The sequence below is a fragment of the Pavona decussata genome, unplaced genomic scaffold (assembly GCF_977016875.1).
Source record: "Pavona decussata unplaced genomic scaffold, jaPavDecu1.1 SCAFFOLD_195, whole genome shotgun sequence".
In the NCBI taxonomy this organism is placed as follows: domain Eukaryota; kingdom Metazoa; phylum Cnidaria; class Anthozoa; order Scleractinia; family Agariciidae; genus Pavona; species Pavona decussata.
Window position 1 is genome coordinate 80,001 of NW_028145604.1, and position 14,958 is coordinate 94,958.

The 14,958-nt window shown below is 37.1% G+C and overlaps 1 protein-coding gene across 1 annotated transcript in view; it reads right to left on the reverse strand.

The window, feature by feature from the left end:
* The window catches only part of LOC146461539 (tubulin monoglutamylase TTLL4-like), a 27,555-nt gene extending 12,758 nt beyond the window's left edge, over positions 1 to 14,797 (reverse strand). Inside the window, exons 1-10 of the mRNA XM_085086713.1 lie at positions 12,128 to 14,797; positions 11,336 to 11,635; positions 10,905 to 11,015; positions 8,309 to 8,382; positions 8,129 to 8,218; positions 7,222 to 7,326; positions 6,728 to 6,810; positions 5,721 to 5,849; positions 5,483 to 5,608; positions 2,498 to 2,596 (exon numbers count right to left, since the gene is read on the reverse strand). Of these exons, the coding sequence (XP_084942839.1) occupies positions 2,498 to 2,596; positions 5,483 to 5,608; positions 5,721 to 5,849; positions 6,728 to 6,810; positions 7,222 to 7,326; positions 8,129 to 8,218; positions 8,309 to 8,382; positions 10,905 to 11,015; positions 11,336 to 11,635; positions 12,128 to 12,671 (1,661 nt within the window). The 5' untranslated portion in view covers positions 12,672 to 14,797. The remainder of the gene's footprint in view (positions 1 to 2,497; positions 2,597 to 5,482; positions 5,609 to 5,720; positions 5,850 to 6,727; positions 6,811 to 7,221; positions 7,327 to 8,128; positions 8,219 to 8,308; positions 8,383 to 10,904; positions 11,016 to 11,335; positions 11,636 to 12,127) is intronic.
* Positions 14,798 to 14,958: the final 161 nt, after the last annotated feature.

Below are 14,958 nucleotides of genomic sequence, written 5' to 3' on the forward strand. Positions count from 1 at the left end.
AGCTGGAGCTAGACTTGGCCTGCATGCTGCACCCTATAACAGGTGTTCCCCAGGGAACACCATGATGTGAGTGCTTACAAGCATTCCTTTTTTGTAAGATACTCGGAAAGACCACCCCACTTGCATGCACACTGGGGAGGCATAATTCAACAGGGACCTTACGTTTATGGAAATAATGTGATGACAGAAGACCAGACCCAAACCACTGACAAACATTTGACCAAAACTGTCTTATTACTACCCTGTTTTAAAAGGCTAAAAAGTTAAAATATTAAGAAACTAAATGTTTTTGGACTTATTAAGTCATGTTCAGGGTAAAAAGGGTAAAGCCACTACATCCAGTGGCACCTCTAGATTTATGGACATTGCATCCAATTACAGATTGTACATGTTACATGACACAGACCTGCCAACCCTCGGTATTAAAGGAAAATCTGGAGACCCATGAAAAAAAAATCTGGAGATTCCACAAAAAAATAGTGAGATTCTGTTTTTTCCCCTATCAAACCTCTTTTCCATCGAGGGAAGTCAACAACCTCATTCCCAGGGCCTTATCCCCTTTCAAAATGGTGGACAGACGCAGAGAAAAACACTCAGTTATTGAACACAAGCAAAAATCACAGCTTGGTACAATCAAGGGCTCCTGTGAGCCAACTCGTGAACGCAGATGACACATAGAAACTTCCTTGAAAGCTAAAAATAGTATCTTTGCCCGCTTATGTAACAAAAAATAACCATTCTTGTACTATAAAAATAATTGTCAAACTTTTCCCTACAGATTGAATAAGATTATTCTGATGCACCAATTAAAAAAAATCACGTGTTTTTTTATTCATAGTTCATAGAAGCACGCCATGTGCAGCTACATCATGCAAATTCGTGTCCAATAGTCCGGGACTACTGGATTTTGCGATCGGGCTAGTGGATTCTGACCATCACTTGCCCATCGGGCAAGTGAAGTTTTTTTGGGAATTAAAATTACAAAATTACTGTAGGGCAAGCCGATCTCACATAGGGAAATCTGTTCAACAAAGTATCGCATTTCAAATTTTTGATGTCTGACATAAATGCATGAAATTTTTCCTTTGGAGTTCAGTCCACGCAATCCTCAAGTAAATATAAAGAAATATGACAAGCTCTTGCTAAATAAGAATTATTTATTGACCACGTCCTTTTGCTTTCCCATAAATTATCAGTTGTAAATTTCAAAAATGAAACATTTTTTCCCTTTGAAACCTCTATGAAAGCTGACAAGATCTTAAAGTGTTCATTTCCCCAGAAATTTGCATAATTTTGTTTACGACGTCAATGATGCGTCACATGGCACGTTCCGCTTTCGCGTGAAAACTGACAGCATAACTAGTTTTTTTTAGCAAACTAATCTACTTGATGTAATACTTTTGTATGAGAAGGAATTTTATGATGAAAGATGTTGAGTTTTCATGTATGCACAAAGTTATGATTAGCAGTGAACATTTCAGTTAATAAGAGTGCTTCTTTCAGCTGAAGACATTTTCTGGCGGGAAATATTTTTTGGTGGCAAAATTCCAAGTTGCACAAGGCAACATCACGCATTCTTTCTGCCTACAACGATTCAGTTAGTTCAATCACGAAGGGAGGATAGGTTAAAAAATCGGTGAGCCCTACAATAAATAAGGCCACTAGTGCTAAAGGTAAAAGCTCTAAAAAGCGTCTTGTTTATTCAAAGTCCATGCCGACAATTAGTTTTAAATTAAATTATTTTTAATTAAATTATTTCTAAATTAAATTATTTTTAATTCTTAAAAGAAACAGCACTTTGTGGAAAAAAAAAAAACGAAAAAACCTATAACCTTGCTCAGATTCAACGAAAAATCTCCATTCTTACACTAAAATGATTGTCAATTTATTCTCTACAGAATGAATGAGAGAATTCTGATGCGTCATGAAAAAAATTTTCACTTTTTATTTTTTTCACTAATTGAGTTTATGACCCAGGACTTTCTGAAAAACTGAAAAAACTTGTAACTTTGCTCAGATTTAATGAAAAATCTCCATTCTTGCACTAAATGATCGTCAAATAATTTTATTATTCTCTACATATTGAATAAGAAAATCCTGATGCGCTGTGAACAATAAATGTTCGCGTGTTTTTTCCACTAATTGAATTTAAAACTCATTCCCTGCGCACGCCCAAAAGTTAACGACAGAACTGACCAACCAACAGTCAGCTATCGCTATAACTCATTCATTGCGCATGCGCGCATTCACAAGTTAAAAAATAGTAAGTACAGTGTTTTTCTTTATTAGTTTATCACTTTATGGCACTAGCATTCCTTGTAAATATTTCATTTTTATTCAACAACTTAATTTTTATTTCATTTCAGAAAGATTTTTCCCAAAAACCCGTGAGATTGGGAGCCTTGTCGTGAGACCGTGAGAAATGACATAAAATTGTGAGACTCACGGCAGAACCGTGAGAGTTGGCAGGTCTGCATGACAAGTATGCAGTACTTACGCTATGATTGCTTTGACTACTAAATCTTTAATTGTCTCCCACACATTGGTAGGGTTGATGTTGATACGTTTCATATATCCCCACAGCGCCTTCAGACTCCTAAAAGGCAAAAAGTAATGTTATTAATGTTGACATGTACAATATATTAAATGATCTCTCAATGTGGTATATTTGTTTATTTTACAAGTTGGTGCGCCGAGTACAAACTACAGGCGGCTGACATAGGGATAGTAAAATACCTATTCTCCTGACTGTTAAAAATTATAATACTTCTTGTAGTACTAGTCGAGAGAAATTGTTTGAGCATCAAAAAATTTTATCTTTGGCGACAATAATTTTCTTAAGTTATCATTATCTTATAAACATGTTTGATCAAGTAGAGTCACTGTAAAATAGAAAATTGATGCTGGTCCTAAAATTCAAATAAGGTTAGATTTAGTTAAACATCTAATGATAAAAATTAGCGAAAGAAGTTTTACACTACATTTAGCCAGGCAATCAGACGGTGCATGAATCTGAATACTTTTAAATGTAATCTTTTTAAATTTGTAATTTAAATGAATTTCGTGCCATCAAGAATTTTGACTCCCTTAGCCAGGCAATCAGTCAATCTCTGATTCTGAATATTTTTAAACGTAACCTTAAAGTTTTTATCTAGTTTGTAATTTAAATGAATTTCAGTTGATATCTTGTTCATTTTAATAGTTTTTACCTATTTTAAATTTTTAATGTCTTGGTGAATTGTGTGTATTTTGTATTTTTCTTTTCTTTTTTTTTGATATCCTTTTTGAAAACCATATTTTATATGAAAAAGTCATCTCAATAAAGATTATTATTAAATAATTATTATTATTATAAAAGAAAATAAATTGAAAGGATCAATTAGCCTTTGAAAGCTTTGTACATGTTAATATTCCTCTAGGCTAGGATGAGATACTGGCTACTTTATTGTACAGTAACATCCAGAATTAATTTTTTGTTGGATTTTACTTATATTAATAAAATAATAATGTGGCTAAACAAATAATTTAGGTAAAGTTAACCTCAAGCAAATACGGTCAGTGGTTTTTCCCTTAGGTGTATGCCACCTGCGGGGGAAGCCTGGCCAGTGGGGTGATTGCTGGGCTGATCAGGGTTTCTCACATTTATGGTGAGTTTAAATACAATAAATCTTTAATTAGGAAGCCTACATCACAAAGTGGTTTACAGAAGGGTCATCAATTAAGACCTAAACTACATTAAACTAAGACAGGTTGCCACTTAAGTTTCTTGTCCAAAGAAACATGACATCAGATACCTGCCTTGAACCCTGCACAAACTCAGAAGTTTAAGCTGGCGTGAGGCAGGGGTTTGATTTTTTTACTTAACAGATGAGCTGCATGTACTATGAAAGCAGCTGCCTTGTAGCAGACTAGCAGATTCCACCCAAGATGAAAAGTGATATTTGTTGCTGCTTCTCATTCATGACTTTTTGTGTGTGTGGACAACAAGCTCATGACTTCAGTCAGAGTAACTTAATGTACCTAAATGTGCTAATAAGTACATGTTTCAGGGTTCTCCAGAAGTTCCAGCGACCAGCGAAAATCGCTGTCTAGTGGTCATGGAAGCGCCGGCTACTCACAGAAAATTTTTTTTTAAGTCGGATAATAAATCTGTCGTATTGTTTCTCAACACTTTTGTTTGATAAAAACAAATCCGGGATAGCCTCAAGATAAAATATAATAACAATAAAAAAACATACTGAAATCTATTTCAATAATGTCTGGTTTTTGACGTAGCATATATGTTTATATAACAAGAAAAACAAGGTCATATTTCGTTTCCTGGCTGAGCGGGAAACACGTGGGCACCGGATCCGTGACAGCAGCATGAAAAAATTTGACATTTCAACATCACAGCGAAAAAAAATCTTAGCCGGTTAGAATGGATAGTTAAATGAAGCAAACAAAGCAACAATCACTGTTCACTGCCTGGAAAGAAAGACCCAAAGAAGGCACAGGAAAAAGTTTTTCCTTCTTTCTTTCTTTCTAAGTTTAAATTTTTGCTAAATTACAGCTATAGCAAATTTCAATTAATCTGTTGTACTTTTGGATGCAAGCTGTCAAGGTAAATTTTTGATGAACAAACTAGTATATCTGATCAATACATAAATAAAAACATTCATTTTGGCGATGAAAACAACCTATTTGAGAACTGGCTGTATAAAGTGCATTCTTCAGAGCTGTATCTCACCCGCTTCAAAGATTTGTGAAATATTATAATTATCATTTGTGAAAGTCACTGTAGTAATCACCAAAAACGTGATGTGGCTCATGCTAAATTTTTTATCTTTAATTGCAATTTTTAGGAATTTTTTTAGGAACAGAAAGAAAAACCATGACTATCGTAGGCGTAGAATACTGAGTCTATAATGCAAAATCCGGTGGCCTGCTTTGATTCCTTTTGAAGAAAGTCCTTTTTTCACTTTATATGGTATGAGCTACACTGAGGCCACTTCATGTTAATCACTTGCCAAAAATTGAACAAATACAAGTGCCTTCCAGAAAAATAACTTAAAAGTTTCTATGAAAATTAGCGACTTTTTGAGAAAATTCAACCAAAGGGACAAGTATCAGTTGACCTTAATTAATAAACATATACATGTAGTATGTATAATGGAAACATGATATAAAATAAAGCAAATGTGGGTAAATAAAAGTGCCATGAATGCTTTCCCTGGTCGATCAAAGTGCACTGAAATTCACTTTTCAGCGCCCCAAAAATTAAAATTTTCCCAGGGAGGCCTCCAGACCCCCCCCTCCCTATGGGAAAGACGCCCTCCCATACCTACCCTGACACACATCTGCACCACTTTAAATCTAAATTGTTGCCACCTACTTGAATTATTTCTCCTTCTACTATAAATTTTCTGAAGAACCATCCTTTTTTACAGTTATGCTTGAAATGTTAAGGTGAGTTCTCTTGACTAGTGCTATGGAAACGTACCATTTATGTCCCTGACAAACTGTTTCATCAGAGTTCGCCTGATATGCTCCTTCATTCTTCTTGTTGATGCTGTAATTTGTTAGATGCATGAATTTGTTGCTTAAACTCTTCATGGAAGAGGAATACCTTGGGAAAATAAAATTTATAAATTATCATGTAATTAACCAATCAATACTTTATGATATTTCATAGCTACTTTGCATTAAAACTAAAAAATAATTTTCAATAAAATGCTCACTTGCAGGTAGCAAATCTCACAAGTCCATCTTCAAAAACATAAATTCTGAGAGGGTCGTATGAGGTGACATAAACATAGATGCGAAGGTCAAACTTGCTACCATTGATTAAGAATGGCTTCGCAAGATACCTGAAGGGAAAGAAAAAATACAAAACAGTTTTTAAGGTCAAAAACAGTCAAAACAATGACATTTGGGTTTTTATTAATTTTGTTTAAGTTTTTAGCCTTGTATAACACATCTTTAATGCAGCCATTGCTGCAGGCTGGGATAAATACATTACGTACTTTAAAAAAGGAAAGAGTCAGGAAAAATTATTCACAGAGAAACTTTCTGTTGTTCATGTTAAGGGATATCTTTAATTCATTTTGTTAAAGTTGACTGTAAATCTTTTTAGCACATTAAATCAGAGAAAATAAAGAACGATCAATTCAACAAAAAGGTTAAATAGACATCAAGTTTCTCTGAGAGGAAATGTCTAGTTCCAGTAAATTTTTAATCTTCAGCTGTTTTAGAAACCTTATAAGTATGTACGTAATCATTGACATACAACTCCTTTCTAGAAGAACCAACAGTTTTGATTCCAGTGTAAATGCTTTGGAGAGTGGAGAGTTCTCATTCCAAACACTGTTCTTATTGAGTGATGAAAATGATATTAAATATTAAATATTAAAAAGAATTCAATTAAGTGTATGGGGACTACTCTTGATGAAGCCTGGGAAGCAAAATGCCTTTAGTTAATTTATCACACACATTATTTCTTGTGATTTGAAGGAAGGAAGGAAGGAAGGAAGGAAGGAAGGAAGGAAGGAAGGAAGGAAGGAAGGAAGGAAGGAAGGAAGGAAGGAAGGAAGGAAGGAAGGAAGGAAGGAAGGAGGGAAGGAAGAAAGGAAGGAAGGACGGAAAGAAGGAAGGAAGGAAGGAAGAAGAAAGGAAGGAAGGAAGAAAGGAGGGAGGAAGGGAAGCAAGAAAACTAATGTTAACTTCATACACAGTAAGTACACTGTACCTCTGAACAATAACAGGTCTTTTTCGTGGAATCTGATTCCACTTATGAATTACTCTGATTCCAATCCCTCTTGCTGAAGCAGGCTGTAAACATTACAAAAAATCTGTCAGTTAACTATCTGAGTTGTCCAAAACAACATTTCCCTGGAGATATAAGTTGACATTTTCTCCTCTGTGCAGTAAGATACGTTTTTATTACCCAGGTGACCCTGATTACATTAGGGAGTTTAGAAAAATTACTAGTAGACGATGATGACAAGAACATCACAAAACAACAGGTCATTTAATAACAAAAAGAAAGGCCCCCTTCACGTGGATTATAAATTTTGGTGCATATAATTATTTCAATGTCTACTTACTAGGTGATGGTCAATCATGCAATCTCATCTTTTCAGAACTTAATACCTCTGTCTGTTACCCATGAATAGACTCATAAAATCAAGTCAAGACATGCCTAAATTAATATATAAATAAGCAATAGCTCAATCAAATTACCGGTTTAAGAATCCACTTCTGCCTTGTGCTGCCATCATCCCATGCTCTCTTAAGTAGTTTGAAGTCATATGGAAGAACGTATGTTTGAGGCACAAACCCATAGTCCTGCAGATTTGAAAAAAGGAACCACATGAAATATAATAACAAGTTTCAATAAATGCATGTATATTAGACTGTCTATTGTCTAACAGGCAAGTGCACTCTGAGCCATTATTGCACCGACAGTACTATGGATGTGGAATTGAATTCTCCACTCCAGAAACTGTGAGAAGACTGGTACAAGTACAGGATTGTGGGATTGTTTGGGTAAACAGATGGGCATTGCGCCAACAAATAAGTGCACATTTTGCCTTTTCCCAGGATAACATAGCTCTTGTTAAATAGTTTTAAGCTAAAAGAGTATTTCCGAAACAACTAACTGCCGAGAAATGCACTTATTCTCTAAGTATGAAGTATCTGGAGTGAGGAATTATACACATACACCGTACAGTGTATTTATTACAGAAGCATTTGCAGGTTGAAAACTTAGATCTCACGCCAGCTAATGCTTCTGGACCAATTTCACATGCCTGGTTGAAAAATGTCAGGTATTACAGCCTCTACTGTAGAAACACTTTCCAACAATCTACTCAAACCAATACGAAAAATGAAAAATCCATGTAAAATGAGTGAATGAGAATACTTTCCCTGAAATCTCTGATTTTTGAAGGTCTGTATAGAGCATAATCATTTTCCTGAGAACTTCTAAATTATTCGGAACGTCTTCAGAAATCTTCGGGCAGCTTCAGAAATTGTTGGATATAGTTATGCTGTCTTCGAAAATCCTGGCACTCCCAGGATAAAAGTTTCACACCTTTGAGTTAGAAAAAGGTGGCAGGTCAGTTACAACGTGTCATACAGGACTCACTTTCTTGCCATGGTGAACCATCATCTTGGAAAGGTTTCTCCAAAGTCGGTCTTTTCTCCCGATTTGAAATGTACCAGGGAAATGATTAACCTGTTGAACAAGGGTTAAAAAAGTTATGCACGTATTAACAAACTCGGTGACTGTAGAACTCTTGATAAACCATGTCCTAGCTTCTCTCACCTTCTGGTAATCTCTGACACTTTTGAAGCAGTTTGCTTTCATGTGCTTTCCCCAGTAACCTAACCAGTCATTCCCTGTTTTAAATCATACAAGGGAATAACATTTATTCATAAATAATGAAATAATAGGTGTAGAATAAGAAATGATTAATCCTTTAAACCTTAAAATGTGTACAAAATTATTCCCACTCAAGTCATTATTTGGGGAGACTCATTGGTGGATGCCCCATAATAGAATTCACGTAGCTATAATACAGATAGTGTTGTTCTTTAAAGGGGATAGTTTTTTGACACATTAAAGGGGCAGTGCCACGTATTTTTACTGTCACTTTGAAATTTAGCCAAAAAACATACAGGAATGGATGTAAACGTCAAAATAATGGTTCGATTTTGTTAACAACAACCCTTCTAATGCACAGAAACTCTAATTATCATTTTTCTTTGGCTGCGAATGGCTGGGATGGAAATGGATTGCAACTTGAAAAAATTGGCCAGTTTTTTCAAGTTCCTGGTATGTATCCTGGAGAAATGGCTATAAAATTATTATAGTTTACTCTTGAGGGGAGAAATCATTTCATATTTTCCTGCCGGTGCTATAAGGGCAATCTCACGCTAGAAAAGAGGAGCAGTTTTGACCAACATACAGCAAACGCTCAGTGACAGTGCCCCTTTAAGAAAGATAGCGACTTGTTTCTTAAGGCAAGCACCACCTCACATGGGTGCAGACTTCTCTGGAATGGATGCTTGTTGACGGCAGGTTTCTTATGATTATTACAGGTCACAGATCGCAACTACAGGTCACTGTGATAATAATTGTATATATTAAACAAGCTAAACAGGGGTCTTCTAGGCCTAAACTCTATTATACTAAAAAGCTAATTAATTCAGGCCTGGGTATGCTGACCCTCTTGGTTGTATACCTGAGTACAACATTGACCTGTACTTGTGGCCTGTGGAATGTGACCTGCATAAAAAGACCTGTGCCACTTGCTGAGAGTGAACACTATTCTACACTGTACAGTCAAGACAATCTGCAGCAATGACTGTCTGACATCAAAAGAGATGTGTTCAGTTTAAGAAAGTTTTACAATACAATTGTAAAACGCAGTTAATGGAACGTGACGCCCTTAGCCCCGGGTGGCATCTCTACGTACTGTACTTCAGACTTATCACTGTATCATTGTCATGTTAGTCAATAGTCACATTGTAATATGTTGTGACATTGTCTGGAGACAAGTTAGCTCGCTTTTTCTGTATGGCTAAACCAGTGAATGGTGCATTCATGTCGCATTTGCTATGATGTAAAGTCTATCATAAGCATAGTACAACCCTGGCCATTGGCCCTGACATTGAACGCTGTCTAGCTTTAAATGTGTGATAGAAGGTTCTAAGTCACACTTGGTTACGACATGGTTTTATCTACTGTTATGCTGTAATTTTTACCACCATTGGCTCCTCAAGGGAACCATCAGCACTCCAGGGCCACCTCCTTCATATATTATGGACTTTGCTTTTGTCATCACTGTAGTAACTACCACTACTTTTATTTTGTCTTGGTACTTGATTGCCCCTTTCTCCAGGGGTTGTGTATCTGCATTTCTGAGAGAGTATGTTCCCTATTTTTTCCCCACTGGGTTTTTTTAGGGTTTTCGTATCAGGCAGATGCACCTCAAATCAGTACCAGCCCATTACAGGCTCACACAACCTCGGACTTTCTCGTCAGTCATATTTCAGGTCGTCTACTTTTCATTTTTTCAGAGTACACTTTTGTGTGTTTTACAAGTTCATTTTCAAGAAACTTTCCACCAATTTTGTTCCTTGGTTGTCTGTGAGCTATGTGCATGGGAATAACCATGATATCTATTTGCCATTTAGTTTTATATTCTGCTTGAGTTGGTAACGCTGTTTACCTCTCTTTATTGTATCGAACCTACCCGCGTGTTGGGGCTACAACGGTGTATATATGATTCTTATTATACGTCTTATTTTATCACAAAATAATTAATGCAAGACTGGCTTGCCTTCCCCTTAACCTGCAAGTTTAAATTTTGGTGTGGATTTTCTTTGCTTGGGGGGATACCCGCTTTGCGTGTATCTGTGGCGGTTAAGTCTGCGTAGTGACTTCCCCAAGCTTAAGTTCTCTAGTTCATTTCAATGACTTTTGGTAATATTGACCTGCCAATACTCCGGTCCGACCCAGCAGCGCTGGTGAGATAGGTGAGGCATGATAGGTCATTCAGTTAATAAGGTTTGCGCGTTGCTGGCCTAGATGGCAGCTTGTAGCACTCTAGTTTTGCGACCTGCCAATACTCTTCTTGGAGTGGCGCTGCTGGCCTAGCTGTGCTGCTGTTGCAGTGCGTTGTTGTGTTTTGTTGTTGTTGGCCTAGGTGCAGCTGGAAGTACCAGAGAAGAGAGGCCTTAAAATGGTCACGCAATAGAAGTCGCCAGTCACGCCAATCGCCAAGCGGTGTCCCCCAAATTAATGCCAAACATGTCTTGCGGTCCTTACTTTAGTTTATTACTCTACGTTTCATTAAAGCTTGTGTGTTTGGATACTCTAAACAGAACAGTGACAGTAATGAATAACAGCTACTCACTCTTGGTTGGTTTGAATCCTGCTCTTGCAATACACTGCTTAATGACATTTGGGGTTATTGAACTCATCTTCCACTTGAGCAGTTTTCGTAATTCTGATGGTAGTGGAGCCACTAAAAATTGTACAAAATTAATTAAAAGTAGTTGCATTATCACATTGCTAAAATACAATTAACTGTTGATTGTTTCTTGTTTCATTTAAATGGAAACAGTTAAACTTGTATTTGTTATTAATTTTTTATTTAGTAAAGCTTGAATGTATAATATGTTTGAACATCTGGCTTTTAGGCAAAGCAAGAATTAAAAACAAAATATGGAAGTAAATATTGTCTCAAGGGCCATATTGGTAAGAAGTCAGTAATTATTGAGAAAAATTTGAGAATTATTTCCTATCACTACAGGTAAATTTAAAGTCTCAATCTATAAAAGATACCTTTTTCATCCTCAACGAAAAAGTAAACTGTTGGCGGCACATGGTCAAATAGGCTGGGTACCAGAGGTGGGAGCTTCTCATCATCACCTGACGACGCCCAAGCATTGGTTTTCTTACTAGACAAAGACGAGGATGGTTTTGTTGAGCCTAGAGGTGCAGACCCCCTGCTTAGGTTTGTTAGTCTTGCACTTGATGCTCTGCGGCTTTTTGCAGTAGATACTCGGGAGGAAGCAGCAGTACTTATCATAGACCCACAGTCATCATCGTTGTCACCATCATTGTCATCATCAGAGAAACCAGCTGTTTTAAAAAAGGTGTTAAAAACAAGCAAATTATTCCTTTGGGTCACAAGCTTGTCAATGATGAACAAGCACTCCATAGTTATAGACAAATACAAAGCAGCTGGAACCACATAATTATTTTACTTAATATGTGCAACTATTGATAATTAACTCAAGACCTTTACCCAATTTTATTCCAAGTGGTGAAAAAAAACAGTGTTATTTATGGACAGGTGTTGAATACGTGTTTTGCAAAAATTCCAAAACAGAAGAACCAAACTACTGTTGCCAGCTTGGATTTAGTGTCTTACAGTATATGACTGCATTGCACATGCACTTGCCACTTTAGCCCTACCTTGACAATTAAAGCATGATTGTTTGATTTTTTTTCACTGGGTATGTAAAACACGGGTCACTAATTGGCACCTGCCTGGATCCTGTTAATTAATATTGTTGCAGTGGGTATGTTCTTATCAGTATAGTAAGAGGTCTGACTTTATAATTAACTTACCTTCATCTAACTCATCACAATCAAAATAATCTTCATCAAAGTTGCCCTCAACAAACTCATCGTCATCATCATCATTTTCTTCAAGGTCAAATTTTTCTTCGTCCGCATCTTCATCTTCTTCAGCAATGTCAGAAATGCAGCCATCGCCTGGCATGCGTTCCCATGATGGACATCTTGATTTTTCAAAACACTCTTCATTCTCCAAAGACTCTCCATCTCCACTAACTCTTCCTTCGTCAATAATGCTGTCCTGTTTTCTTACATCATAGAACTTCCTCACCGCTGCTTTCTTGGCTTTTGGTGCAGTGGGAGGCACTGGTCCAATACCTTTCCTTTCAACTCTTGAGGTACATTGCATTCCAACTGGCCTGCGGTTTTGTGGTGGATGTGGTGTAAACTTGAGGTCTTTTTGTGGAAAAATTGAGTGTGTTTTAAGAACAGGAGGAGAAGCTTTCGCTCGGCATAGTCCACTTGATTGATTAGTTATTTGCATGCCACTGAGCCTGGATGACAAGCTTTTCTCTAAATGAGGTCTTGAGTTCATGACTTCTCTTCTCAACCACTAACAAAAAGACGCTTGTTTTCCTGAAATCATGAGCTGCTCCTTGTTGCTACAAAATCCATTAAGCTTATCCGAACAAACAGTTGAGTGAATAATTCAGATAGCTTTGAATTTCAGTTTTCTACACAATTCTGAAATCTGAACCAAAACACTATTCTTCAAAACAAATTTCACGATACTTCAATTTCACGCAGTGTTATTACATGTAGAAGTTCAAATCATTCCTGGCGGGTCATGAGTACGTTCTATATCATCACTGAATTGTTCAATAACAACAATTACCTAATAACAGAAGAATAAGCAAGTCGTTATGATGAAGATGGTCCACCTTTTCTTCACAAAGAAGACACAATTAAATGCTGGTACCAGAAAAAAACTACTAATTTAAAAGTCAACCTGTGTAAGAAAAGGTCTATGGTAAAAGTTATTCACGGTCAACCTTTCCTTGCCTTCGTGATTCGATATTCTTGACGAGGAAATTCCGAAATTTCTGCCTCAAGATGATTCTCTAAACGTAGTTAAGTATAGGAACTTGCTTAATAAAATACAAAGCCCTAAATTTGTATCCAACGTTCCTGTACTGAAAGTTAAGAGCTTGAAATCGACGAACAAAGCAATGAGATAAACCCAACCTGGGAAGTTGTTAATTTCAATGTAACGTTCCACGACAAATTTATGACGTGATAATTCCGTTGTCAATTAATCCACTGATTATCTTCTAAACGCAATTTTCAGACTTCGGAATAGCTGCACCAAACGGGTCCTGCCAAATGGAACTTTTCACCGTCCAAATCCCGCGTTTGAGTTAAGAGGTTGGACTTCAAACTAACGGCGATCTTCGCCGGTTTGATCCCGGTGGATGGCGTCTGAGTTGTTGATGAAAACTCACGGGAAAACGGAGTTCGTTGATTCCAAAAACGTTAATGACGTCCTAAAATTGCCATCCTTACTTCACAGAAACAAAATCAGTGATACAAAAAGTACGTTTTGAAACAGCAAAGCCGGAGATAGCAATGTCACTCCATCTTTCGCCGGGGAAACTAACTTAGTCGAATACCGTGGCAACAAAGCGACCAATCAGAGCAAATCTCTTCGAAGTCGCCGCACAAAAGAAGTGAGTCGAGTGTCGGTGCTTCGTTTTTGTTGGGGGCAGGTGTGTGTGTTGGGGGTATTTAGGTCCATTAAAGAGTAAGATTAGCAAGCACATATTAACGAAAACTCGCTTTCTTATCCTCTGGTAGAAACAAAGAGGAACCGACGCCTAAGAAAATTCAAATGGTATCACTTAGCTGAAAACTATACATGGGTATCCTGGCTAAATAAAGTTTACCTTACCCGGCCTTACCTAACATAATGAGCAAAATACTGAAATTTGTCTCCTGTGTTCCCAGATCGTTTTGAACTAGCTGAAAATTTAGCCTATAGAAAGTTTCAGCAAACGGAATTTTATTCCCCGCATTTACTACCTCTTGATGGTTTCAAGAGAATGCATGCGGACCTAGTTTTCGCGTTTTTAACGACATGTTTGCCCCCCCTGACATGCAGGGTGGTAGCTATCTTAGACTGCTCACAGAGCACCTTTTCTCTTAAGAAAAAGAGGTCTGCCAACAGTCTACTGATTCTTTAACTGACGAGGACATAATAGCGGAGTTTAGGCAGTCAACATCATCACACATTGGAAAAGAAACGGATGAGGATAGTGTTAAGATTTTGGATAAACCTCCCAAACCACCATCCGCAACTTGGGGGGTCAAAACATTCATTTTTTTCGCAGATGATAAACACGCCAATGAACTACGCCGAAGCACAAGAGGCATTAAACAGAAATAGTTTCCTAGTCGAAAAGAGGCAAATCTCATCGCATGTTACTATTTTTACGCATTTTTAACGACTTATTTCCCCTTCCGAAACAAAAGGAATTCCGTTTTTCCAGTGTTACAAAATTTTGAGCTGACATTTTGCTGAAAAAAACATTAGTTTTCTTTGCAACTAAATCCGGATTTCTTAGTCTTCCGTACAGATATCCGTCCAAGTGAACCACTGGGGGTTCCTGCTTTTTACAATAAGAAACCCGACAAAATCCTTGTTTGCATGCTTACACAAATATCCCCATTATAAAGCCCCTTAAATGGTCTAATGGTCACCCGGTCAGGTTTCAGAAGTTTCTGCGTAGCTAAGAGAGGTCTCCATATACAAGTGGCGGTTGGAGTTTCTGAATGTAGTTCCCCAAACAGGGAGAGTTCAGTACAATCCAATCTATGAACAGCCG